General features: G+C 44.2%; 7 protein-coding genes across 7 annotated transcripts; 5 read left to right on the top strand and 2 right to left on the bottom strand.

Annotated features, from left to right (window-relative positions):
- Positions 1–970: 970 nt before the first annotated feature.
- EAE97_005277 (uncharacterized protein) lies at positions 971–1,949 on the top strand (the record flags this gene model as incomplete). Its single annotated transcript, XM_038875789.1, has 3 exons — positions 971–1,010; positions 1,081–1,685; positions 1,737–1,949. 3 exons carry the CDS (start codon positions 971–973, stop codon positions 1,947–1,949), a joined length of 858 nt encoding a protein of 285 aa, XP_038733126.1.
- A 1,983-nt stretch (positions 1,950–3,932) lies between these two features.
- On the top strand, positions 3,933–5,174 carry EAE97_005276 (uncharacterized protein; the record flags this gene model as incomplete). Its single annotated transcript, XM_038875788.1, has 4 exons — positions 3,933–3,943; positions 4,300–4,385; positions 4,445–4,740; positions 4,995–5,174. 4 exons carry the CDS (start codon positions 3,933–3,935, stop codon positions 5,172–5,174), a joined length of 573 nt encoding a protein of 190 aa, XP_038733125.1.
- Positions 5,175–6,043: 869 nt separating this feature from the next.
- On the top strand, positions 6,044–8,161 carry EAE97_005275 (uncharacterized protein; the record flags this gene model as incomplete). Its single annotated transcript, XM_038875787.1, has 1 exon — positions 6,044–8,161. One exon carries the CDS (start codon positions 6,044–6,046, stop codon positions 8,159–8,161), a length of 2,118 nt encoding a protein of 705 aa, XP_038733124.1.
- Positions 8,162–8,775: 614 nt separating this feature from the next.
- EAE97_005274 (uncharacterized protein) lies at positions 8,776–10,087 on the top strand (the record flags this gene model as incomplete). The annotated part of the gene is made up of 4 exons (XM_038875786.1): positions 8,776–8,795; positions 8,843–9,058; positions 9,129–9,933; positions 9,983–10,087. 4 exons carry the CDS (start codon positions 8,776–8,778, stop codon positions 10,085–10,087), a joined length of 1,146 nt encoding a protein of 381 aa, XP_038733123.1.
- Positions 10,088–12,805: 2,718 nt separating this feature from the next.
- EAE97_005273 (uncharacterized protein) lies at positions 12,806–13,387 on the top strand (the record flags this gene model as incomplete). Its single annotated transcript, XM_038875785.1, has 2 exons — positions 12,806–12,868; positions 12,938–13,387. 2 exons carry the CDS (start codon positions 12,806–12,808, stop codon positions 13,385–13,387), a joined length of 513 nt encoding a protein of 170 aa, XP_038733122.1.
- Positions 13,388–16,245: 2,858 nt separating this feature from the next.
- Positions 16,246–18,131, bottom strand: EAE97_005272 (uncharacterized protein; the record flags this gene model as incomplete). Its single annotated transcript, XM_038875784.1, has 3 exons — positions 16,246–17,130; positions 17,182–17,729; positions 17,792–18,131. 3 exons carry the CDS (start codon positions 18,129–18,131, stop codon positions 16,246–16,248), a joined length of 1,773 nt encoding a protein of 590 aa, XP_038733121.1.
- A 1,367-nt stretch (positions 18,132–19,498) lies between these two features.
- EAE97_005271 (uncharacterized protein) lies at positions 19,499–25,152 on the bottom strand. The gene is made up of 5 exons (XM_038875783.1): positions 23,043–25,152; positions 22,720–22,989; positions 22,202–22,663; positions 21,831–22,152; positions 19,499–21,779 (listed from the first exon to the last, which is right to left on the bottom strand). Exons 1-5 carry the CDS (start codon positions 23,550–23,552, stop codon positions 20,374–20,376), a joined length of 2,970 nt encoding a protein of 989 aa, XP_038733120.1. The 5' UTR covers positions 23,553–25,152; the 3' UTR covers positions 19,499–20,373.
- Between the last annotated feature and the right edge of the window lie 1,085 nt (positions 25,153–26,237).

Below are 26,237 nucleotides of genomic sequence, written 5' to 3'. Positions count from 1 at the left end.
TCTGAATTTGAAAATAATATTTTCAAAAATCGAGGCAGATGGTTGAGTCAAAAAGCAAATCAGATATGCAGTGAGCTGTCAAAGAAATCTCCGAAGCGTTGAAATTTTTTGTACCCGTCACTCATAATAACTTCACACATTCGTGACGACACATAACCTCTACAGCAAGCACCTAGGCATGGGTAGTTACACTTGATAAACCCCCACAACGACGCAGAGAAGGACGAGAAAGGCATTTGATCATGTAACGATGTATCGCTGCCATCACACGGCTAACGGGAAATTGCATTGATGGCTCTGTGCTATCTGGTTCTTGGAAACTTGTCTGGACAACATGGCACCGGGCTTTATCTGGTCTGATGTAGGTACCAGTTAATGAGTGACAGAGCATGTGTATGTATTTGAATTGGGAAATCAAGCTCTATAAAATGCTTGGTAAAGAGGGGAAATTAATGAAAAGTTGATAGTAGCTGGATAGGTAACCGCCAGACGGCAACTTAGTAACCGTCGGGAGTTGCCATTGTAATACCTGATATCATGTCCACCGAGTTGATGAGATACATAGGTACATGAGATTCCTAATAATATTGACTTGTGATTGTTTTCGTTGAGATTTGAACAACGTTAAGTGATGGAAGTAAGATGTTTAGAAGTTCAACCTGCAATGCACGAAGCATGTTTTGATCAGGTATAACGGGATTACTAATACAGCACAATCTTTCTACGACGATCCTGATACCCCTTCATCATTACGTTGACCTGTTCGGAGGCTCGGTACTTTCAGCCCTTCTATCCTGGTCTTCCTTGACAACCGTAATTATCCCGTCATTCGCAAGCTTAGAAATCCAATTGCGCAACTTGGCCCAGTATTGACAAAATGAGGGGGATTTATGAACCCCTCCCTACTTAATTTCGAATCAAATTGCACTATTTCCTTAAACCTTATCAAAGAGAAACTGCGGAACATAACATGTCCGAAGAATCTGAGAAGAAAGAGTGGCATATAAAAGGTTCGTATCTCCCAATCTAATCACCGTTTTGTTCCTCCAAGCAATCATCCCACCCTCACACTTTCGATAGGATCTTTAGACGCAGAATTAGTCGTGACCCCAGCCCTTCCACCTGACTTTCATATAAGCCTTCATACACACGATACACCAGACGGGGAATCAACAATTGTCGAACTTAAAATGGGTTCTCATCCTGCTCCAAAGATAATCCTGTATACTTCCTATGCATGTCCTTGGGCCCATCGCTCTCAAATAGCTCTTGCTGAGCTCGGGCTGGAATTTGAAACTGTCATTATCGATCTTAGTGTTCCACGTACACCAGAGTATCTGGCCATCAATCCCCGGGGTCTCGTGCCTGCTCTCTCCTATAATGGAGAGATCATCACCGAATCTGGAGTGATTTCTCAATTCCTGGTAGACTCTCATCCTTCCCACTTGGAGAAGACTAGCCGCGAGGAAGGCGGTGCATTGCAACGTGCCAGATACAACTTCTTCATTGAAACCTACTTCTCGAAGGTTGCCCCACATGTTATGAAAGCCGGGGTAGCGAAATCATCGGAAGAGAGAGAACAAGCTGCCTCTAACGCTATAGATGCGATTGTGAAGGAGATAGAGCCTTTAGTTCAGAACGCAGCTCCGTTTTTTGGAGGTTCGGAGAAACTGACATTTGTAGAAGTGAGTACTAATATCTCTGGCGATGTCACCAGATACTAATGAACCTTATAGGTTCAAGTTGGATCATTTCTGCTTCGACTTTTAGCTTTCACCAAATATGATGGCTTGCTTCCCAAGAGCCTTTTGACTTTAGAAGAAAAAGCTCCGGCCTTCTGGAGATGGGCCAATGCCGTAAGCCAGGAGAAAAGCGTCACCTATATTTGGGATGAGGAAGCGACAGCAAAGAGAATGCTTGAACGATTTGAGAAGATTAGAGCAGCTTGACTCGAGAAGCCAGATTTATGACGGAATCATCACGAGATGAATGAAATAAGAATCCAGCGTTTTGGGCACAGCAAGGAGGGTAACGACGGCGTTGATATAGTAACAATTCAATCTTTTAAGATATGCCAAGAACATCAGTTTACAAACCCCAGACCTAAATCATTTCCCCATAACACTTGTTCTCATGATGATGTCAATTTATGCATCAGTGTTTCGTCCCTGCATTGTCAGCACCACTCGGGGATTTTGCCCCTAAGAAACATTCAAACATTTGGTTACTAGCATGTCTTAGAAAATGATGAGTAATGAATGTCTCGTGAGAGACTTCATTCTGCGATTATCACAAGGCCGCCTAGAAATTCGATAGAAATCGAGAGGGACCATACCTCAGCCTCCTTTTGCCAAGGGGTGGGCGGATTTTCATGTTGTACAAACACAATATCTAGGTACCCAGGTAGCTACTAGGTAGCTTCTCTTGTGCTGACAATAGTGCAATAGCTGTATATTGTGCTTTGTCGCGAGAGATAATGCACCGAAAAGCAATCCTACAAGGGGCGAGAGAGACGTTAATGTTTGTTTTAACCATGTGATAAAATATGTTTATCGTGTAATTGAGCTCCAAGATTACTATGCCGCGCACACCATACTGGACTGGGTAATCTTGGTGAGGGAGCCACGTGCCAATGAGGATGAATTCTTCCTTTTCTAGAGAGTAATTTCCCTACCTACCTAGGTAAGACTTACTAAATCATTCATCAGCCCTACCCGATTACCATTTACAGCCGTTCTTGAACATCCTGTTGATCTTTCCAAATTTGAATTTGATAGAGAATTGAGGGACAATGAGATAGTGAGATAATGAGGCTCGGCTATGATTAATAATAATAATTGCCAGCACGAGATCATGCAAAACAAACTGGATTTTCCACTTGGCAAAAGCTTTGGGTCTGTACCTGCCAGCCTGCCCAGCTGCCCAGAGGATATACGACATAAAAACCGACATTTACTATTAATCGCATAACTACTAGGTACTTACCTACCTACCTAATAAGTCACCAACTAGGGGAACTCAATAATTGCCAAAGGTACTCGAATATCAGTGATTACAAATGTGTCAGTTCAGAAGAATCTCTCAATCAATGTAATTATTCGATATCACGACTCAACTTTAACAACCAAACGATTCGTGTTTTGATAGAACTACCGGTACTCACTGATATAAGTACTAGGTACGTACCTCGTACCTCCACTACCTATGTACTTCGTACTCTACTGTACTTATGGATGTGGTTGGTATCGATTGCTGCTGTAACAAAGTTCCAAGCGAATAATGCACAGCCCCAGTGAGCCCCTCATAGCAATCGTGATAGCCTAATACCTAAACTCATTCATTACCTGCAAAATAATCAAATGATCGCCGCCTCACTTCAAACTCCCAAACTCCCAAATTCTCAAAACTCACTGGCGACATAACTTCTTTGATTTCGACACTTTCGGTTCAGATATCTTCCTTGATTTAATATGTGCGAAAGTCTCAAGTAAATAAATATAATTCAACTACTCACCTCGTACTCAACACCGAAAACGAAGACCCACCTAGTCAATCAAGCAAGGCCATTCATTCAGTCATCTAGGCCAATTCCACCTACCCCACGGAGTTTCTACAAATCTATTAGAACCACAACTCGCAACCACCAACACTTTACAACATCATCTCTCTCTACTTGCGATTCTCAAATTTCAGAAGTTCTCCCGCACACCGATACATTCAACCAAAGGTATGTCGACCGAACATCCAGGCCCCCATTAGGAGGCGCGGAGTTGTTCTCCTTGACTGCTTGAAGCCAAATCGCTGACATCAGTATGTTCCATTCAGCAGTCAATACTCGGACTTTCACAACCTTCCTTAAGAGCCGCGCTCTTACTTGCGCCAGATCCGAATTTTCACTGACAGTCCGAATCAATATATTTAATACTTAGAAGATGGGTAAATCGTGAGTACCATATTTCTCTCTACGCTCCCGAGACTTCCAGCGCAACTTGCACAACATGAATACCGCCAAAAGCCACGAGGCCAATGCACCGATCTCGTCAGTGTGCACCGCATTTCCGGAAGTCGTTACAAAGTCCGAATCTTATCGCTCGATGAATATACAAGATCAGCGACTTCAAGGTCTAGCATAGAGCGATTCGGTTAGGTGTACGATGGACGAGGAGAATATCAATCACCATGACGTCGAATTATGCGCAAATGGCTGAATCGCTTGCACCTACTTGATTCAGGAACATGCAGGATATTTCATATAATCTATTTTGCGCACTGGCAGATAGACTGACTTTCTAACCCTAGTCAATCGAAGCTCTCCGCGGAGCAAATCACCGAACTCCAGAAATCTACTCACTTTGATAAGAAGGAATTGCAACAATGGTATAAAGGTGTGCAAAAAACATAGTCGGTCTCATTGAATGACCACCTAATAATGTGGTCTTTCTAGGTTTCTTGAAGGACTGCCCTTCTGGGATGCTCACTAAGGAGGAATTCCAAAAGATCTACCGACAATTCTTTCCATTCGGAGACCCATCGTCATTTGCCGACTACGTGTTCAATGTCTTCGATAGCGACAAGTCAGGCTCAATTGATTTCAAAGAGTTTATTTGCGCCCTCAGTGTGACCAGTCGAGGAAAGATGGAGGACAAATTAGACTGGGCGTTTCAGCTTTATGACATTGATGGAGATGGAAAGATAAGTTATGAAGAGATGTTAGCGATTGTAGAGGCAATTTACAAGATGGTGAGTACCTCTCAACTCCTACCCGTATGGTCACGTGGACATATTGAGGTCTATATTTGCATTGGTCATGGAACAGTGGTATTTTGCAAGATTTGTCGAGTAAGATGCTCTGGCAATGATGTTCCTCATGAGTCGGACTTTCGTCTATTACCTAATCGTCCAGATGATTTTCCTACTTTTAAAGGAGCTCATTTTGAGTATCTTTGTCTCTTACGTTACCTGGAATGTACAAGTACTGATCAACACTTCTGTAGGTTGGCTCAATGGTCAAACTTCCACCTGATGAGGATACCCCTGAAAAGCGGGTCAAGAAGATCTTCCGTATGATGGACAAGGATGAGAACGGCAGTCTGGATATGGAAGAATTCAAAGAAGGAAGTAAACGTGATGAGACGATTGTGTCTGCACTTTCGCTCTATGATGGTCTTGTCTAATGAATTTCCATGGAGGAATCTCTTTTCGGTGCTGAAGGTGCAAAGGGGTGTCAAGAAATTAAATATTTGAAAGAAGTTTGGGTGGTCTTCTAGATCCCCCCCTTCTTTGTACTTTGGATCATTTGTACCTTCATCATCATTCGCCAGTGATTTGGGCGGTTCATGTTTTGGAAGGAAATGTTTGTTGGTAGTTTGAGCGTTGCGTATGGTACCGGGAAGTTATCTCCTGGATTGGATCCCTAGGATGGATCAATTGATTAACCACATATAGCGGAATAGAATAAAAACTCCTGATGTACCCACTGTCAGTAAAATTCTTTGTGACGTACGTGGATTTGGTATTGGGTGGCTCTTTTTTCCTCCTGCGTGATGTGACGAGAAGACACTGGTTACAGTGGTTATAGCTGGCTCTGTCTCGAATTATGGATATTCAAGAGCTAACAAAGCTCATATTCGAAGTACTCGAAGACGAGTTTTGAACTGAAGGCTTAGTTTGTCAGTTCATTCGGCTTTGTTTGGGGTTTTTGGTAAATATGACGGCATGCTTCACAGCTCAAAACTTCACGTCGGCTCGTATTCACCGGCAACGCGAGAAACGCCGTAGTGAAGAATTCACTTCACCTTCTCGTCTAAAGTTCACTTTCTACCGTTGATTTCTAAATAAAGTATTGAATAGCCTTGCGATAACTGACTTGCTTGATTTCCAAAACTTCTGACAGTACAGAGAATCATCTCTCGACAGATCATTTACACACACAAAAGCGCACCATCAACAATTTCACATCTAGCTTTATCAACGCCCATCGAATTCAATAATAAACAACACCATCATTTATCTCAAACAAACGAGCAAATAATCGCCACCCACAATGTCGCTATCCAAACCCTCTATACCCGTTCAACGATGTCCTGCAAATTGCAGAGGCTGTGCGACATTTGCAGCTTTCGGCGGCGGATACTTTCCTCCTCAAACACCTGGCGGAGCATTATACCCATGTTATGAATATGCTCTGGCGCTAGGTATCATAGAAGGACCTTCTTCGAGAACGATTGAGAATGAAGATTTAATACCTGCTCCATTGACCATACCTGCTAAGTCTGCGAGACGTCCTCCGAGAAAGCCGATTGCTCCTTCTGCTTTTACTTCTCCTCCCCCTTTGCTCCCTTTTCCTATGGAAGTGAACAAGGAAACAAGAAAGAAGATGGAGGCAATCGCCGCCGGGCCATATACATTCGAAGAGAAAGTAGAGTTGATGACTTTTGAGGCAACTCAAGATCCGCAGTCCGCTGCGTATATGGTGAACTATGCAAGAACGCACCAGAGCGATGCCTCTGCAGGATCGGCGATGTCGCAAATTGAGAGAGATGCCATGTTTTCTTCCCCTTTATCTAGCATAGGTGTCTATGAAGAGAAGAATGCGACTTATCCTCTTGGTCATAGTTATCTACCACCTGGTGTGATTCCGCTTCCTAGTGATCTTCTATTTACGATCACGACGTGTGGAGAACGATGCGCGACGAGTTTTGTTGGAATGTACGCGATGCGGATGCGAGATGCGTTTCAAGCTTCTGGGGTCGATATGCGGGCTCATGAAGTAAGAGGGGAGTGGGAGAAGACAGGGGCGAAGCGATGGTTGTATAGTTTGGGGATGGACAAGGATAAGGAAAAGGTGAACAAAATTCTAAGGAAGGGAAAAGATGTGGTCGTGGCGCAGGAGAAGAGAGGGGTTAGTACGTTCAAGTTATTGAGGGAGTATGAGAATTTACGCAAGGATATGGAGAGTGAGATAGAGAATGCGTTTCGGGATATAGAGAAGGCGGTTGAAGATTCCCAGGAAGCGGAGGGCGGTGCCGAGTCATCGGAGCCTCACTCACTGCCTGACAAGATTGTGCGAAGAGCGGTTGAAAAAGTTGTACGACAACACTTCGATCCTATCGATTGGCAAGGCCCGGACCGGAATTGGCTAGGAGCTGATGCTAGCATAGCCACCCTACCACCACGACAGCGACCATTGCAGAGTTGTGGCATTAACGGACTTGTAAGCGACGACCCGAACGATGAGTCTGCATGCACCAGTTTCGTTCGATTGAAGCGTACGAAGCCAATGGATTTTAAATGGTACCACAGGAGCAACGAGTTCGAGAAACCAAAATATGAATGGCCTCAGCAAGTGAGATGTATTGTGAGCAATGGAACAATCCGCGAGCGTTCGATGGGTCCATTCTATGACGAAATATCTGATAGACTCTCTATGTTAAAGGAGCATTCTATAAAACAGAACATTGCTGCAGAAAACACACTGCACTTTGTGAATTCATCATGGCAGTTCATGGCGAAGGGGATGAATATCTGTGGGTGGTATTGGGATGAACAAAAGCGCATATTGATAAAGGGATACAGCGTACAAGATGACTACAAGAAAGATTGTGATCGGATTGACCGAGAGCTGGATAATTGGAAGGCGATTATCAAAGAAGGGATGGAGACTCCGATCAAAACTGGTGATCTTTCCAAGAAGGCACTTCGATATACTACGATTGGCGAGCATTTATTGCGACAATGGAAAGAAGGACCGGGAATCATGGTTACCAAGACTCCTAGCGATGAAAAGATGGAAGGGTCTCTTCTTGCTCCTCACACCACTGATAACGCTTCGCATATCAACTATCTCAATGCTCGTATTGCCGATGCAACCAGACATCGAGCTGAGATCGAAAGCAAGTGGAATCACGAGACTGCGCCTCAAGATGTCTTTCAGGCTAGAAGAGATTTGCTCGCTCATATAGATGTGTTGGAGGATTTAAAAATTGAGATCGAAGCGCTCAATCGTCAAGAAGAGACAGGGCAGAGCCCCATTTTCAAAGACAAGAAGACGAGACGAGAGTTGAATTTGTGGGAGAGGGAACGTTCAGAAGAGATGCGGTTGTGGGAAAGAAAGCCGGCAGGTGAAAATAATGGACAAAGTTCGGGTGCTAGGGCGAAATGATTCGACAAATGAAGTTAAGTGGAGAGGAGGGACGATGTGTAGTTACGATTCTGCATAAATACTAGATTGGACATGGAGTCAGGAAAGATATTTGGACTACATGAACAGAATCGCTGATCAGCGGTAAATTTGGTTTGGTTGTTCCCTTATCGAGGTTGGTTAAGTTTGCATATATCCATAAGTGCTCGTATTGATGAATATAAATGTTTAATGAATATGCTCTCCTTTCCTTGATGTTTTTTTCTGTCTAGTAGATGGATTGACTGTTTGCTTAATGAATTGGGTATGTAGTATTGAATCAGACATACCTATAATGAAGTGTATAATTGTCCACGGCGCACAGTCTGGTATTAAAAAAGAATGTCGATCTTCAGAGTATGCTTTTCTTCCTCTGATGTTCCTAAAGTGAAGTGAAGTTGTCGATCAAATGCAGCAGGCGGTGTGGCATGATCGATCCGAGCCGTTTATGGAAAGGACCTTCGCTTAGGTAAGCTTATAACCTTATTTCTTAGTTCCCATATCATGTGTCACCGTGGACCTCGGAGAAGGATTTCCTCTTAATTAAAACATCCTAAACACCACCAAAAGAGACATCCTTGACAACCCAAAACACAATGAATTGGTTTAAACAGACGTGTGCCTCTCCCTAATTTTGATTAAATCACCTGCTAAATTTCACAGACTCGCAAATGTCGTGGGAACTGAGGAACCAGAGTATGGTTCTGCAGGTATTCGCACGGTAACAGCTCAGGCCGAGAAAACTCCCTACACCGAGTTGACGAAGACCGATTTGAAATGGAAGGCTCAAGAGAGCACAAATGTAGAGACTCAGACCTTCTATATGATCTCAGATGAGGGTAAAGTCGCATCTGTTCAGATGATTTACAACAATGTGGCGTATGTTTGACCCATGCACTTATAAGATGCATCACGCGTCAAGGTAACATTACACTAACGCCAGATGCAGCGGGCTTCGAACAACTTGTCAACTGAATGTCAAAGTATTCAACCACAAAGGTCCAAAACAATCTGACCATCTTTGGCTTTCAGATGCACTCGAAAACTATGGCTTTGACGAGGAAATGGTTTCGTTCTACGCCGACGGCCTTTCCATCGCTTTGAACGAAGCTGGTGACGAATATACCATCAAAGCGGCTCGTAATGAGTCTGGACTCGTTAACCTTGTATTCAAACGCGCAGCCCCTGGCTTCCAGGTGGGAGAGAATGGAACCACCTACTACGGTACTGATCCCGCCGCACCATGGGGAGAGATGAGACATCGATTCTGGCCTCGTTGCACCGTCACCGGTACAATCACCACACCCGAGAAGAACTACGACTTCAAAGGACGCGGAATTTTCATTCACGCCATTCAAGGCATGAAGCCTCATCATGCTGCAGCAAAATGGAATTTTGTAACTTTCCAAACACCTACCTACTCCGCTATCATGATGGAGTTCACAACCCCTGCTTCTTACGGCCACACCTCTGTGAATGTTGGAGGTATTGTAAAGGACGGCGAGATCGTGTACGCCGGTGCTACCAACACTGTAAGGCATACTGAGTCGAAGGAAGACCCGGAGACTATGTGGCCCGAACCTATCTCAGCTGAGTATAAATGGGAAGGCAAGAGCAAATCTGGTGAATTCTCTGCAGTCCTCAGTGGACCGCTCGGAGAAAGGACCGACAGAGTTGATATTCTATCCCACATTCCCAGCTTTATCAAATCGGTTGTTGGAGGAGTTGTGGGAACCAGACCTTTCTGTTACCAGGTAAGCTATCCGGCAGCATTTTACTTTATCAATATTAACATCTTCTTAGTGGGCTATCCCTCCAACTGACTCCCTCGTCCTTAAGATTAAGGATGGCGAGACAGCTGTGGAGGAGCAAGGCACACTCTTTGGTGAATCAACCTTCATCTTGTAGAAGCAATGCGAATCATTCAGATTCCAGAGATTACGAATGGGGCCTCATGATAATATAGAAGTTGGCCAGTGCCCATATTTATAGTTTTGAATATTGCGCATCAACATAACAATCGTTTACGTACTCCTGCTTTCGCACGAGGAGCCGCGAAGAAGGGCTTTTTATGAGTTCTTCCTTTACTTCCTTTCTCTACGGCTCGTTTCTACAGATTGAGAATTGTTTTAATTGGATGATTTTTTGAAAGGGGTACGAATGATATTGGAGGGCTGTTATGATTCGTTTTAGCTTAGAATATCATTACAGTCTCTTTAAACCTACTCTCATCTCATGATGTGATGTGATAGCACGACTCTCCTCCGGAAATGGTATGGTATTACAAGCAAGAGTGTGTGGAAGAAAAAATAAAGTGCACGTTATATATTTGCATGAGTTTGAACTGGAAGTGTATTTGAGTACCTCTCTCGTCTCGTATTCAGAATTAGTTTTCAATTATATGCTCACAGTCTAGCACTCGAACAATCTACTCTCAAGTTTCTGTACAGAAATAGTGAAAAAAATTTGATAACATTGAGCATTCCCATTCATTTCAATTCTCTCATTTATAAACATACTATCTTAATCCAATGCATGACTTCAATTCCCCCAAAGCGCCCATTAGGCACTCTCAGCAGCCTCCTTCTTCCTCAAAGCATCCTCCTTATCCTTAATAATCTTCTTCACAGAAGACCTCTCCATCATTTTCGTATGCCACTTCCAGAAATGCGGAAAATCCCTCTCCATCTGCAATTCTCCCACGCGATCGCCAAAAATCCACGGGATCCCCATGTCCCACGGAATAAACGCCAAGTCCGCATTATGCATTTATCACCGATCAACCATTCTCGTCCATGCAGATGTTTGTCCAATACGTACAAAACTCGTTTGATCTGATTGAAATAGCGCTCGGTGGCGCTCTCCAGCTTCTCGCTGTGGTATTTGGCAAACTAGACGGCTTGGCCGTAGTAGGGTCCTTGGCCGGATATTTGGAAATGCAACCATTGTTTTGCGTGGTAGCGTTCGGGGAAGGTGGTGTAGGATAGCAGGGCGGAGTGGTCGTAGGTGTCGATGAGGTATTCGATGATGGCGCCAGATTTTCAGAGGGTGGGGGAGGTGTTGGGGTCGGTGATTGCGGGGACGCGGCCGTTGGGGTTGAGGGATTCGAAGGGGGGTTTTTTGAGGTCGGTCATTTCTGAGGCGGGTTTAGTTGGTGGGTTGGGGGGCTGGGGTTGATGAGATGAGGGGTGAGGAGGTAGGGAGGAGGGAAGAAATGTTTTACGTACCTAGGTATTCGGTGGTGTATGGGATCTTGAGTTCTTCCAGAATGATGGCCACCTTCCATGGGTTTGGTCCGGTTACTATCTTGGCCTCAGTATTGTTTTCGCTCTTTGTATCTAATGAGCTTCGACTTACTATGGCTGTAAAGAGTGATTGGTTGAGTCATGTTAATGAATTGAGTTGCTTTTTAGTATTCAATGTGTAAACAGGTTGTCCTGAATAAGATCTGACAAGGAAAAATAAGGCAAGCTCATTCTATCTATACAACAATGTCATTGTAGTCATTGTAGTCATTGTGATCTCATATGGAGACTATCTTCTGGGGCCCCTCATCAACTACCGACGAGCTCGGACGACGGGTAGTGACGAACCTTCCGTATTCCCCGTTGCCAAGAAACATAAACCCTCCGTTGAGCTAGAGAAGGTTTTCTGGCTTTCTTGTGGATAACTCCGTGGTTGATTACACAATCAAGACTTAGGTCTCACGATCTGCGCTCTTAGAAATGGTTGGAGATAATTATAAATCTACAATACTCTCACCATGGGTCTATAGGTGTAAATATAATCATTGTTGGTCTCTCCATTGAAATCGCTGATGTGAACAGCAGGAGCCTTATAAATCCATATGAAACCTCCGCAATAAGTGGACAGCGATGTAGGTCTCTTGAGTAACTGGAAAGTGTGTATAAGATCCTGGTGGTCCATTTTCCAGTGCAGAAAACTCACAACTAATGAAGAAATACACTGGACTGAGAGCTTCAGTTTAAAAAGCATGCAGACTCCAGCATGCGTTGCGAGTTACTATCAAGTTACATGTAGCCCCTTTCTACTGATCAAGGCTTTCCGCAAGGAACCTTCCTCGCCGAATTTGTGTGCGTAGGCAACTAGCCATATTCTTCATATTCTATGGGAAATTTCAAGTGATCCAAAAAGCGCTTGCCCAATGTATCGATATTTCCAAACTTGATGTCGATGCTGCTGTTGATATTGATGTTGTGAAGAGGTTAGAATTCTGTAGCTGCAGAAGATCAGCCCTGCCACTAGTGGGTGTATGAACTGACAGAACACGGGTATCTTGAGGAATTGTTGTGACACTTGCTTAAAGATTGAATAATGTCAAACAGAATTCCGATGGCGGACAAATGAAGAACGAACTTATTTTTAAATTTAAAAGTTGAGAATCGTCCTATTAGTCTATGCACCCACTAGTGAGCCATCATTCACGATGACTAAGCACCAAACAGAGAGCTCTCCTTTCCTTCGCATATCAAGCCATCACACAAGTCAGATAAATCAACCCCCTTTTATATCCAATTCTATGATACTCAGGATATGATCATACGCCCAGTATCCCAACGAATACGACTCCCAGTATTTCCATTGCGCAATTTTCAATCCCGCAGCATGACTTCCCACGGTCCCCCCAAACCCCTCATCCACTTTGGGAAATTCGAAGTCACGGATCAGGCAAGTCGGATGCAAGAGCAAGACTCAAATCCCCATGCACAATTCCAGGACTCCTAACCCCCATCCTAGGTCTTCCACAAATCAACCCACTGCTACTGTCTCGTAAACATCAAGCCCATTCTCCCGGGCCACGTGCTCGTAATCCCTTACCAGCACCATGCCCGCATGACCGATCTCTCACGTGCAGAGCTCGACGATATCTTTTCCACGACGCAGAAAGTGCAGAGGATGCTCGCGTCGCAGTACTTCGCAGGTCAAAATCTCACAGAGGGATCGTTTAATATAGCGATCCAGGATGGGCCGGAGAGCGGACAAACGGTCCCGCATTTTCACTGTCATGTCATACCGCGAACGAAGGAGAGCGCGTCGATTGGGGACGGGATTTATGATAAGTTGCAGGGAGAGGAGGGGAATGTGGGAGGGGGGCTTTGGGATAGAGACGCGCAGCTGGGGGAGAGACCGGCGCAGAAAGGAAAATTCCCAAAGGTGGATGAGGGGGATAGGTTGCCGAGAAGGTGAGTCTTCAATTTGTTTCAAATGGTCTTTTTCTTGAATGAGTGTTCTTGGCTTTAGATTCAAGTGTTTGGATTGTGAGTTACTGATTCATTTTTGATGGTGTAGTAAGGAGGTGATGAACCAGGAAGCCGCTCTTTTTAGAGAACAGATGCAAAAGTTGGGGTATAGTGAGGTGGAACGACTTGATCAATAGATAATTCTCAAATTCGTAAGACTCCCAGCTAGATAATTAGATACTGATGTTTCCACGGCCATTATATCATAAGATCTAGTGATCCCCTAATAGTAAATTCTTACATGAGAATAAGCAAGACACAGTATCTATATTCTTTCCCAATTAGTCAGCGGCAAAAATCATCTCTAGACTCTAGCTTTTCTACTACTTACTTATGCTTATGTTTCTGGCCCTATATCAGACCCCGTTCACGTAGATCATCAATTCCACCTCGTCGTTTCGCCCATCCTCACCCCACCAGCTCGTTACGACAACTCGCGGCGCTTACTGGACCCCGCTTTTCCACGATGATATTGCTCCTCGTATATAATAAGTGGGATCCCGTCATTCAACATCGCTCTCCTCTTATAATTTACGTCGTACCCAAATCCGAAAATAGTTGCCAGAGCAAACACGATATCCAGACATCGAGCATGCGTCCAGATATTTCCGCGAGTGCGGCGCCGCTGCTTGAATTCATGATGACGAAAACTCCTGTCGCTTTTTCTGCTTCTTTCGCATCTCTGATACACAAACAATCTCGAAATGTAGTAGCATCCAAGTGAACAGGTGGCGAAGTCAGTCAGCCCTTACTGCGGGGCTAGCAATCGAGGTTGGAGCGCATCCACTGCTTAAGCTTAAATTAAGTTAATGAGGCCTCTGTGTGTGCTTGGCGTTCCTTTGGCTAAATAAATGCCGTTGGGAATAACCCTTCTTATGCTGCCTTCCTGTGTGAATGTTTGAAGGTGTTCAAATCAACTACAGGCTTTCGGTTCTATCATCAAGTCAATTTGACGACACTGTCGACCCATACAGTCGTCCATTCATCTCTTCCGTATCTACCAAGCTCACCACAACCATCCCAAACACCACCCTCTCAACCACACCACCGCCATCTTATCAACCCCGCCCAAAAAATGCACATTCTCTCCCTCCCAAACCCACTCCTCCCACTCATCATCTCATCACTTTTCCCCCTCACCCTCGCCGCACCCATCTGGCCCTCCACCCCCATAACCATAACCAGCATCAGCATCCTCACGCGACCATCCACCCTCCCCAACCAAAACTACGAATACGCACTCAACTTCCCCACTCACAAATCCTGTCTCTCTTACTCCCCGTCCCCCTCCTCCTCCTCCTCCTACCTCTCCGCCCTCACATCCTCACCCTGCTTCCCCCTCCTCACCAAATACCACTGCTCCGATCGGCAAACCGGAGGATTACCCAAAGACACAACAGGCGTATATATAGTCATTGAGCTTCTGCGCGAGGAAACACAGTGTGTGCTGCAAGCAGCAGGGCAGAGCACGGGATTAGAAATTGGGAAAACGAGATGCGAAACAAAGAGGGGGATGTGTTTGGTAGATTTGGTAGTGAAGGATACGAGACAGGGAGATGGCGAAATGGGAACGTGGGGGGTGGTATTCCGAAATATCGTATTGAGGAAAGCTATTTATCTATCTATCTATCTATTCTCGGGAGGAGGGTTTCTCAAAGTGAGATAACTACCCATTATATCTATACTCAAGGACATCGCTGTAAGATTGGAAATTCTCGGAAGCTAGTTTGGTCTCTCACATCCATCTTTTGATTTCGTGTATTCTTTCTTCCTTCCTTCAAGTTTGCAAATTAGTTAGTCGATACGATACGATTACTCAAAGCGTGAGAACGACAACAATGACAATAGCACACAGTATCATTTGAAAGTCCCTTCAAAAATATCCAGATAAAAATAAGATCTGATCAGCATTCCTCGGATCAATTTCCATCAACTACTCCCCACAGCGCCTTTCGAGTATCCGCTTTCTCCTCTTCAACCACATTGAAAATTTGGTTGAGCGCCCCCCTCCCTATTCTGCTCTTATTAACCGTGAAATGTCAACCACGACCATTTCTTTTCTCCTCATTTATCCCTAAACCAACTGTACCAGTAGATACATGTCTACATGCTGAAACTCCCAACGAATACCTCCCTTGTCATTCTCCTACCTTAAACCTTTCTCAATCAAATTCACCTCTTAACGTCACCAGAAAAAAAAGCATGCGTTGATCTTTTATTAATCCTTTCTTTATTATGCACAGGTATACACCATGCCGTTCTAATCCTACAATGAACGTGGTATCTATTTAGTCTAAGTCTAGACCAACTTTTATCAAGAACGCCCATCTAACCACCCAATGCATCTATCCTGTCATATGCAATGCTTTCTCAAAGAATCAATCAACACCACCAAAAGAAGAAAACGCCATCTAAAACCTATTAAACAGGCGACCAACAACTTTCCTCCCTCTACACCACTACTAACCCTCCCTATTATCACCCTTCCATTGTATATTCAATATCTAAATACACCTACTTTGGAGATGAGAAAACATGCCTTGAAGAATCCGGATCAAAGTCCTAGGTGAAAACCAGAGACTCATCAAGGTCAGTCTCTCAAAACCAGAGTAGGTGTATTTTCGATGTCAAATATATTTTGGGAGGCTGAGTTCGAGCTGGATTAGTTGTGGCGTAGAAGGATTCAAACTGTTGTCCCTCAAAAGCCAACAATGCAGCATGGTATTCGTTCGTTCACAAACATAAGTCGTTATCATAATACAGAAAACAATCCTTCACTCATCCCGTCCCCACGCCCTCCTTGGCCTAGTTGTCGCTGCTCGTTGTGACCTCAGGTCCAGCAATGACACCAAATTGGCCTCCACAGCCAGCAAAGGTGATCTTCTTGCCCTTTATCGCAGAGTTTTCGATGAGGGTAGGTGTCCTGGTGGTATCGTCACTGCCTAGACCAGTCCTGTAGTTCTCACCATATCCCCATGTCCACACTTTGCCGTCTTCTGTCAGAACAATGTTGTTGTCGATTGCACCAGCTACAAAAGTGGCTTTGATACTTGGAACAACGGTTGGAACCTTGAGGATACTTGGCTTAGAGGTGGTAGGGCTAAGAATGAGAATATCCTGGTCAACGCTAGAAATATCAAGGCCAGATTGACCTTCATCGCATCTCCCAACAACCAAGACCTCCTGCTTCTCAGTACAAGCAATCGAGTGATGCTGACATCCTTTAATTTGTTTGATATCAAATCCCTCAAAAGCCTCAACAACAGTTGGGTTACTGATGATTGCACCATCTTCACCAGCATTTGAGACAATACCGGTCTGGCCGAAATTGTTCAAACCCCATGCGAGGACTTGGCCTTTGGTGTTAATGGCGAAGGAATGATAGGTACCTCCAGCAATCGACTTGCACTTCTTCAAAACTGGTGTTGGAGTAAGTGCAGCGAATTTGAAACGGTTGTTGACTCGTCTACCGAGCTGGTTTTGTTCGTGAGCTCCCCAAGTGAAAACGGTTCCCTTGTTATCAAGTGCCATGACATGGTTACCACCACGAGCTAGTGACTTGATGTTCTTCAATCCAGGAATGAGCATGGGCTCTACCTGGATCTGGAGCTTCTTCTTGAGATCACCGTCGCGTTCTTTGGCCGCCATTGACGCGCCTTCGGCAGTGAAACCGATGATACCATCATTTCCCTTTAATTGTTAGTCGAATTCAATAATCAAGAGCGTGGAAAGATAACTTACAATAAATGAACCCCATCCGTATACATAACCATCTTCAGTGAGCACGAAGCTAGCAGAGTCACTGGCGATTACTTGAGCAACCTTTCTTCCACCGAGGAAATCAGTAGAGATAGCCGTTGGGGTACTCTCAACTGGGTTGAGAACGACATCATCGTCGTCCTCATCCACAGAATCTGCATCCATGTCTTTGGCAGGTGCTTCATAAGAGCTAGTATCACGACCCAAAGATCCTCCATCAGACACTCCCCATGTCAGGATTCTTTGGTCATCAGTCAATGCGACGCAGTGCATACCGCCGACAGCAACTTGGGTGACGCCTTTGAGAAGGGGGTTATAACGTGGTCGCTTGACATTCATGGGTGGTTTGCCATCGATCTTAGCTGCACCCAAACCCAATTCATTATTTTCTCCGGCTCCGAAAACATAAACGTCAAGTCGCTGAGTAGGTGGAGTGTTGATGCTAGGGCCGATCTTGAGCTTCTTTGCAACAGGTAAGGCCTCCGATTCTTGAGTGCGACTTCTCTTTCTGCTGACGGCAGGTTTTGGTGCTGTAGATAAATGTCAGAAGCGTTCCTAATATTATGCTGATTGTGTTAAGAGAAAAGCTTACCTGGTGTTTCCTCTTTGTCACTTGTAGCAGTCTCAACATCTTCCTCCTCCTCCTCCATCTCAGCATCCTCTTCAGGAGCTGGCTTAGGCGCGACCTTTGATTTTTTAGGAGCTGGCTTCTTGACAGTCTTTTTGGGAGCAGGTTTAGCAGCAGCAGCCTTTGTAGCCTTTGCAATCTTAGCAGCGGCAGCTTTGGTGGCTACTTTTGTAGCTGGTTTCTTAGTTAATTTTGATGGTTTTGGTGCTGTAGTAGCAGATGTGCGAGGCGCAGTGGTTCGTTTTACGCCAACATTGGCGGGAGATGTAACTGCAGCTGCAGCTTTAGTCTTCCGGCTGGCCATTGTTAGACCGAGTATCTTGTACGATTAATTGTTTTGTTGTAAGGGTAAGGTGGTATTGTATTGTTGAATCTTTGTATTGAAATGCGCAGATGGAAATGCTTCAAAAGATGCGTCGCAAAATCGAAGAATAAAAAAAGCTCGAGAACTTTCAAGAATATTTCAAATGCAGAAGTAATCAAAAGACAATTGCAATTGAAGAAATAAGTAAGATGGTACAAATCTTCAAAATCGAATTGAATTGATGATTGTGTGGGATTAATGGGTGGAGGTGGAATTATTTATTATCATTACGAGAGATCGACAGATATAGATAGATAGAGGGAAGCTCAGGGATTAATCACGCTAGTCAGTACTCATCTTGGTTAGCGTTGAAATGACCTTTAAGCCGCACCAAAATGATAAATAATTTGACACAGCGCGGCGCAGACGTCATGCTTAGTCATCGCACTCATTTATGTATCACTGTTGTCTGCTGTACTACTCGTGTATGATGTGGTACCTACTAGATAAGTAGGCAGCGGGTAGTAGGGAGGTATAACCATCTCATTCCTCAGTCACCTATAGGTAGATAAATAGATATGTAGAAATCCGCCTTATTCTCAGACAACTTGTCACATCTACCTAACATCTTGCCTTCTAAAAGTTTCGAAACCGGCACTTTCTCTACACACACGAAAAACATCATATCAACATTCACCATTATTCTAATCTACTCTCTCATTCACGAGTACCATAGCTAGGTGAGTAACCTCCAGAATATACAGGTCATCTCTCTACCTACAACCCCCGTCATATCATCTCTTCAAAGAAATCCAACAATCCCGTTTAATCCATCCATCCAAAAGATCATTCCCACATCCAAAAATTCCAAGCTAGGTACTTACTAGAGTGAGTATATGAGTATATTACACAACCACGCAGAATCTATTGTAATCTATCTATCTGTTACACAAACCCCAGTCATGCAACGCCTTATGACCACCGAAGCTACCGGAAAACTATATCATGATATCATGCCATAGCATAGCATATCCTCACATACCCTTCCCTCCTTATTGACCCCATGCTCTCCTCTTCTCCCCTCCCCTATCATCTTCCCTCACCACCGCACCACCAAACCACCACCTCCCCACTTCCACCTTCCAAACCCCATTCTGCATTCTCCATTCTCCATTCTCCACTCCCCACCTCTCATCCATAATCCACTTCGAACTCCACTCCACCACCCAGTAAGTCTAGATCATTCGAACTAGAACCACCTAGACATCTAGACATGTAAACATTTCGATATGCATAATTGTCAGGTACACAATGACACCTGCAGCATATTGTAGGTTAGATTGTGGTACTTTTGATTCACAGCAGCTCCTATCCCAGAGATCATATCACATCACATCATAACTATCCAAAACAACTCCAATTCTCGCAAACTTTTCAATTTCTCAACGTACAACGACTCATCTCTAGGGTATCATAACATACACCCACAAAATACATATAACGAATGATTCTGATGCCCAAACCGTCGATCCATACCAGATTCCCCAAATTGGAACCTCGCGCTGTCTGTTTGTAGCAGAATCGCGGACCCACCAAACCGCTTTCCGATGTCACTGAAGCCACCACCCTCATATCCTTTCCTTCTTCCTTTCCCATACCTCCATCCAAAGTTAAAACAAAAAGAGTGTGAAAATCATCCCTCATCCCTCGTCCCTCGTCCCTCATCTCTCACCCCCTCATCACAAACCATCTTCCAATTCACAGTCCCATGCACCCATTTACCTGTTTGTTAACCCCTACCAAGCACATCGCACGCGAAAAACAACCAAAGTCGAGAGGATATTGTAGCAAGCAAAACGAAAAGTAAAAAATCAATCCCACGCCCCTAAAAGCAAATAGGTATTTCCTCTTAATATTCCCATGAATAGTCAAGCACGCAAGAAAGATCTTCTAAATGTCTTGTCTTCTGTTCGTCTCTGAGAGCGCCCGCATGCTTTTTCTCTTCACCTCAAAAAAGTTGGAGCACGGTAAACGCAAACAACACAAATAACAAAACAGCCCAGAAAAGAAAGAGAGAAAGATCAAACTGGAATAAGGAGAGATGAAAAACAATCAAAGCAGCCAAAAAAAAAAGTGGTATTTGGGGTATTGCGCGCCAGGGTATATATCCAGCCATTGTGTACGTCGAAATTGACATACTTAAAGACAATCTAGGAAATAAGGGAATAGTTTTGTGGATATCTTAAGAACGCGGTGGTCCAATTGGACCGGGGTATCCTGAGTTTGTAGAATTAGAAGTTGAAGGGCGACCGCTATCGGTCGAAGCTCTCATGCTATGTCTTGGTGTTGCATCGCCCGGATGCCCGTGTGGGTGCTTGTTATCGTGGCTACTGCCACTGCCAGTTCCAAATTGGCGAGTTGGCCATGGTGTGGTGTCATCGTCCGGCAAGTTGACACCACTATCGTTCCATGGATTACGGTCTGCGTTGAAGCTTCGTGTAGACTCGATGGAAATCAAAGATGTCCTTGATGCATTACGAGACCCGTTCCTGAAGAAAGAACCGGCGGGAGATTGGGAGCTATTCTTGCGGCCATTCAAGAATGAAGAAATTGATGACATGCTACCAGGCTTGCGAAGCTTATCAAAAATGTTGCTCCTTTCCCTTGCAACATCATCACCAAACGAAGACTTGGTTGGTGAATCAGTTGCCATTGGTGCAGGAGCGTGCTGCAAGAGTTTAGAATTGAAAAATGGTAAGGATTCCTCGAAGGAGTCGGACTTGGGACGAGGAATTGTTCCCTTGACAGTGGTAACTTCAATACCGGCTGCGGCAATGTTGGAGAACAAGAATTCGATTGCATCTCGAACTCCGCCTGCATTGTTTCTGGTGAAAGTCCAGAGAAGGATGACTGTTGGTTTACTATCCTCGGTAAGCTCAGAGGAATTTTCATCGACTTGGACTTCGACCACATATTGGGACTTGAGCTTTGGTACCATCTCTGTTTTGAATTCGGTGGAGTTTAAAAATTTCAAGAGCTCCGGAGTGCGAGCCAAAACAAGCTCATGACTATCTGGAACCATGCCAAGGAACTCATCAACACAATGTGGTACTTGCCATTCTGGTCCTGAGATTGTGACATCATCACTAGCTTGCTCGGTACTTGGGAAGAGAACTTTACAGTTCCATTTCTTCTCCAAGTCCTCAATTTGGTCAAGACGAGTCAGAAGTTCTCGATGGTACAATCGGTCAACATTGACAGTCTGAGAAGTGAATTCTGAATCAACCCGATCGACCATATCGAGAATTTCGGCTTTCACAAGCTCTAGGTTTTGAGCATTACGAGCTGGAGTTCGGCAGATAACATTGTCGGCCTTGATATCATCATCCTCACGATTGGGTCCGCCACGATCCATGACATTGGAGAATTTAACGAAAACTGAATGCTTCTTCATGATTCTTTGGATGTGTTGACCACCAATGCCGATAATGCGCTTGTGGTATTGATCAGGAACATGGAAAGATATTTGGGCTGGCATCTCTTGCTCGACGAGATTAAGACCGGTAACCATTTGATCGTAGTTGTTTCCGCAAACATCAATGTTGAAGTTGTACTCATTGAATCCGTCAAATATAATTTGGACATTACCTAAACAACGTAATTAGTAAATCAAATGTAATAAAGCTTCGAAACACTTACTTTGGCCCATGATCTTGTTAATCTTTCCATTCTTCTTGCCACTAACAAACTCCTTGTGCTCATTTGCTAGCTCAAGCTTGACTCGAATTTGATAGGCGAATCCTCGCTTGTTCAAAGGGATATTGCTGATGATAGTCAATGCATCTTTGACAGCTTCGTCAGAACCAGTAATTGTCCATTGTAGTTTATCATATGTCACATCTGCTGAAGAATATGAACAGATATCTACCAACATTGCTCGTAACTGAGGTGGAGCTGGTTGTAGAGGTGGCTGATTTGGTGGCTGTTGGATCCACCACGACGCGCTGTAAAATTGTACTCCCTGCAAGTTTGTTAGCCATAGCGAGGGACAACGGAGTTGTCTTACTTACCATCAGCATGAGCTCCCGGACTGTTCGTTCCACGTGGAGGCCTTCAATCCCTTGGATTCTGATCATGCTACGTTGAGAAGCAAGAGCTGGGAACTGGATAAATGTTCCGTTTGTCTCCATAATTTTACGAACCTTGTCCATTCTAGTCAAGAGAATGCTGTCGATCTTGGCGGCAGTCACATGGGCATCCTTCATGAAGAGCCTCGTCATTCTAACAAGCTCGTGAATTCTGCTTTTAGCTGCGGCTATGTTTTCAGCTCGGTCACCAGTAATGAAAATCTCCTCGGGATTTCGTCGCTGAGCACCCTCTGGGCAGTACTTGTAAACCTGTGAGAAGGGAGGTGGAAAATAGATAGCCGTGTTAGTAGAGGACTCGATCATCTTGATGTTCTTTCGGGATCGTCCACATATGACAGTGTGAAGGGAAAGCTCGAGAGATGCTACATCAGCTACACGACCAAGCTGAACCAAAAAAAGTCAGTATACAGTGTCACTTTGATTAAGACACATAAACGTACTAGTCTGTCAATGTAGACCAATATTCTAGTCTTTCCGTGTTCAGCGCTCTCCATATCTCCATAGACTGCTATCCTCCAGCGCTGATCCCTTCCTGCCTCGCCATTGCTACTGAGTCCATCGGCCAACGAAGGAAATTTTGGACCTAATAAGAATATATCAACACCGCAGAATGCGGCAACTTTGTCTAAGTGTTCAACGACAGATTGTCTCAAGCCTGAGATCGCGGAATCCATAATCAAGTCTCCGTCAACATCTATGACTGCACAACGCTACGGTTACGTTAGTACGTTGGAATCACCGGGGACAACAGTATGGATCATACCAAGGCGATAGGGGTATCATTTAGGATTGTTTCTCTGCTCTTGTGTACCAATTCCGGGCTTCCCGAGAGAGTGACGGTTGTAACCTGTGCTGGGGAGGCAGTGGGACGTTTAGGCGTGGTGACAGCGACATCCGCCAAGATGGGCAAAGGTCCATTGGTAATAGCTGCGCAAAGTTTCGAGAGAATTTCGATATTTGAGGTGTGTACCGGCAACTTCCACACAGGAATGTCATCAGGCGCGTCTTTGGGATGTGTCCATCTCAGGACAGCATTGACCGTGGCGTAAAGAATATCCTCAGTATTTGGACCGGCGAGATCGGAAGCGAAGGGGATATTGAATGAATAGTGGATAGTAGAGTCCGCAGGGGTTGGTGCCAGCGCTGGTGAAGGAGTCGGTTTTGTGTGAGGCGGCATTGAGGACATGCCATTCATTTGATTTTGTCGCGACATGCCAAATCCTGGACCTGACCAGTGCCTCATATCGCGACCGAGGTTTGATAATTTATTCATTCTTGTTGTGTGTTTTGTTGTTGACAAACTCGACCACACAAATTTGGGTTGAGTTGTGGAGGGTCGAAGATGGTCAAAGGGAAGTAGACCAAATAAGATATTTGGGGTACCAAAGATAATGTAAGTTGAAAGACTGGGCTCCTGCTGCTTTTGATCAGTAAGTAAGCTGGATGAATTGAGCCAGACCGGTTCGGTAATGACAAGCGAAGATTTTGGGGCTGATGAGTGGTCTGTGTTGTATGATGATTGAAATCGAAGTGGGCAATCGAAGAATGAGAAGGTTAAAGCAGCCGGAGACAAAGCAAAAGTAAAGTAAAGTAAAGCAAAGCAATTGGGTTTGCGAGGTCGAGAGGAACAGATACGCACAGTAATCGTATCTTATCTTGATAAATTGTACAATACAGCCAGGTAAGTACAACGTAGTGTAGATGTAGAGGAGGCACGAAAGATGATATGAAACTGATTTGATATGTAGTATCAGGGTATCAATATTGGTGAAGAAGGAGAAGGAGGAGAAGAAGAACAAGAACAAGACGAGGAAGAGGAGGAGTAAGAAAAGGCTCGAGTATTGGATGTTAGCCTCTGGTTGGTCCAATCCGTTGTTCGCAGTGGTAAAGTTAATATGGTGTGTGTGGAGAGAATGTTCCAAGAGATATGGTTCGACGATAATGGAGGTGGTTCAAAGAGGTGATGGTGTCCTGTAGTCAGTCTATAGAGAAATATATGGTTAAAGCTATTTACAAGTCCCTCTTTACACTTTCGTACTATTCCAATATCGTACAATCCAGCCAACAGCGACGATAGTTAGAAAGCTATCGTTGTCATCCAATTCGCGCTTCAATTGGTGAAGTCGCAATGCAGATAATATCGTATGAAGCGAGGTAAACAAGGGCACTGAGTGAGCTTGAGCTCTCGTTCGTGTGTTCGAGGGTTGACTTTTTTTTTTTGTTAATGTACGTTTGACACAGCGATGCATGCACAAAGGACACAAAGAAAGATGCGGGCAATCCACTCAAGTCTTATTCTTCGATTTGATTCGACTTTGGTCAATGGAGAAGGGAAAGTTTGAAAACTTTTGTGCGAGATCCCAGTATTGTAGCCAAATTCCACCACAATTGTATCGCAAAGAGATAAATAAATGCCTGAGCGTGGATAGTGAGAAAGTTTGAAGTTTCTTGATATGATTGGATTGGAGAAGAAAGTAATCTTTCAGGAATTAGGAAGCCAAGACCCAGTATAGCTAAATGAACAACGAGGCAAGAGAGAGAATTCATATACTATGCGACTATACATACTACACTACCTGGGTAGGTGTTGATGTAGACTGGACGAGCTGGAGTCAATGACGAACAGTAGTGGTAAGATCGACACCCGTAGGCTGGATGGACGGATGGGAATGTTGTTGCATCTACCTAGTAGATACCTGGTTCGCCTGGGTAGGTGTAGTCCGTTGGTAGGTAAGGGAGGTAAGGAAACTTCAATATCGTACGGTATTATTTGTAGTTGTTTGGTACATGGTAAACTCATTGAGGGATAGATGGACAGATACCGGTACTACGATAGACAGGTAGGTGATTACTAGGTGCGTACATACAGATAGATTCCTTGCTTTTTAGAGTCTCCCTCAGGAATAAAACCGCAATAATGGATGTATAAAGGCAATAATAGACGAGCCTTTTGTCATTCTTCATTGCTTCTTATTAATTATCGATATCATATCACGAGGTGCTTCGAAAGATTTAATCAATACTATCGTCACTTCATATACAACGGCAATGATAATAAACTAATAACATCACCCAACTGCAATTGGGTACAATCAATCAATCAATCAATCAATCAACTGTTAATAAGTTACAAACCTCCCACCAATTTCCCACGCCATTGCCGCTCTAACAACCATCACCTCCACCACTATCTACCTACCTACTACCTACCTACTACCTACCTACTATCTACCTACTACCTACCTACTACCTACTCTATGACATGAACATTAATACACCAAACTTGAGTATCCTCTACAATCATTCAATTACCTACCTAGGTACCTACCACATCATATCCTCACATAAACAAATAAACTACATCAAAAAAAGAAGATATAATAAACATAATTTCAACACCCTATCCATCCATGCGTCCACCCATCCACCACCACAACCACCCAAACCCTCTCTCCCCACAAACCCCAAATAATCCGTTTCAACAAAATCTTTCCAAGTTTCGAGTCAAAACTCCTCCAATCCGCCATCCTCAAAACTCCCTTCTCCAAAGAGAAAGAAAGATAGAGACAAAAAAAAACCAAAAAAGAAAACACACACACATTCTCAAGATCATCTATCCTACATCCCTATTACAGTAATGATCATCCATTTCGTCTTGATGGTCCACTAGCTACTTAGTACCTACCTACCGACCAATTACCAACTAATCAAGCTGGATCCAGCTTTTGCTTCGCCTCATCATCTCATGATTCTCACAACGATGACTTCAGGCACCTTATCTAGTACACACCGCTTACTAATCCTTTCCTCCTTCTCCTTCTCCTCCTCCTCCTCCTCCTTCTTCTCCCCCTCCTTCTTCTTCTTCCTTTCCCTCCCAGAAGTAAATTGAATGAAAAGATCCATCAATCCATCCATCAATCCATCCATCAATCCATCCATCAATCCATCCATCAATCCA

This window comes from Botrytis byssoidea (assembly GCF_014898295.1).
Source record: "Botrytis byssoidea strain MUCL 94 chromosome Unknown BBYS_009, whole genome shotgun sequence".
In the NCBI taxonomy this organism is placed as follows: domain Eukaryota; kingdom Fungi; phylum Ascomycota; class Leotiomycetes; order Helotiales; family Sclerotiniaceae; genus Botrytis; species Botrytis byssoidea.
Note: the sequence above shows the minus strand (reverse complement) of the source record. Positions and strands in the feature narration are given on the sequence as shown.